We start from the raw sequence: 1,699 nt of genomic DNA, 5'->3' as shown, positions 1-1,699 counted from the left end.
GCAGTAACTAACCTCACAACACTTTTTCTTGTTGTCACACAACTACTAGACATCACAATAAAAACCCTCCCTCTCTCAAACACACACAGACAAATTCCTCTCACACAGTTGCCAGTTTGCATAGTGCGCTGTAGCACAAACCCGCTCTCTCTGCTCCTCTCTCTCTGTCACACTCACTCACTCTCTCTCTCACACACACACACACACACACCAATCTGCGTGATGAGCAATAGTCATAACTGACCTTAATATGAACCAAACAGAAACATAAACCAGATAGATCTCTAAGTTTGAAAAAAGGAAATCACTTTCTACCTTAGTGGGAGACCTGGCACTGGGAGGAGGAGGCTAGCTTCTCGTAGTTAGGAGTGTAGGAGCTGGTTGCAAGGCGTAGGCAGGCTGCAAGGTGGTCATCAGTCATTGTTGATCTGTACTTGGACTTGATGATTTTCATGTGTGAGAAAGCAGACTCGCACAAATAAGTTGATCCAAAAAGAGCTGTCAAGTTCAAGGCACATCTTCTGAGATTGGGATATTTCTCCTCCACCAGTAGTTTCCAGAACACTACATGCTCTCCAGGTTGAGCAGATGTTGATCTGGCTTTGATCTCAATGTCATTTTGCAATGTCAGAATCTCATCCTCAAGAGCGGAGCTTTCCAAGTCGAAAAGTGATTTGACTTTGGCTGCAATGTCACCAACATCAATACTTGCAGCAAATGGATAACACATATAGCTGGCTACAGGCTCGATGGATGCAAAGTCAGTAAAACGCCTCGCAAACTCTGACGAGATGCTCTGAACATGCTCCTCATAACGTGCACTGTCAAGCTGTGTCACACCTTTACCTTGACGTTGTAGTTCTGCCTGCATGTGAGGGAAGTTGCGCAGGTTACCACGCTGCAGCCTGCTTGACATCAGCTGTAGCTTGCTTTTAAATGTGTTCACTGAACTCATCATGTTGACTACATCTTTACCCTTACCCTGCAGCTCTAAATTCAATTCATTGAGCTCGGCAGTGAGATCAGTGAGGAAAGATACATCTAACAGCCACTGGTGGTCCTCTAGCTTTGTATGGTAATCCACATGTTTTGAAAGCTTCAGGAAGTCCTTGATTTCAGGTAATAACTCCGTGAATCTGGACAAAAATTTACCACTGCTTAACCACCTAACATCCGTGTGAAGCAGCAGGTCTGTGTGCTCAGCCTCATTCTCCTCCAAGTGAGCACAGAAAAGCCTTCTCTGCAGACTCCTGGCCCGAACTGAACACACAATCTTCATCGCAATATCCATCACTTCTTTCATATTTAAAATCTTTCCACACAACGCTTGCTGGTGAATTATACAATGATAATTCAGGATATCTGGGAAGGATTCACTTTCTTTGCACAGTGCAATGAACCCACTGGTGCGGCCCATCATTGCAGGCGCCCCATCAGTTGTGATGGAGATCAGCTTGAAGAGCGGCAGTGTTGTCTCGCTAACAAATCCCATGAAACCATTAAAAATATCCTCACCTCTGGTGTGTCCTTTTAATGGCAAAAGTGTGAGCAGCTCTTCCTTGGCGCTCATGTCTTCAAAAACCATCCTGATGAAAACACACAATTGTACTACATCCACCGTATCAGTCGACTCATCAAATTGGAGGGAAAAGCACTCACACGCATCAATATCCTCCCTCAGTTGCTCCTCCACATCCAC

At 45.0% G+C, this 1,699-nt stretch overlaps 1 protein-coding gene across 1 annotated transcript in view; it reads right to left on the bottom strand.

Moving 5' to 3' along the window:
* Positions 1-316: 316 nt before the first annotated feature.
* LOC306893292 (general transcription factor II-I repeat domain-containing protein 2-like) overlaps positions 317-1,699 on the bottom strand; it is a gene marked incomplete at both ends in the record, with an annotated part of 1,872 nt that continues 489 nt past the window's right edge. Inside the window, one exon of the mRNA XM_079455064.1 lies at positions 317-1,699. This exon is cut by the window's right edge and continues 489 nt beyond it. Coding sequence (XP_079311190.1) covers positions 317-1,699 — 1,383 coding nt within the window.

The sequence above is a fragment of the Barbatula barbatula genome (genome assembly GCF_947034865.1).
Source record: "Barbatula barbatula genome assembly, chromosome: 4".
NCBI lineage: Eukaryota > Metazoa > Chordata > Actinopteri > Cypriniformes > Nemacheilidae > Barbatula > Barbatula barbatula.
This window is presented reverse-complemented; position numbering and strand designations above follow the sequence as displayed.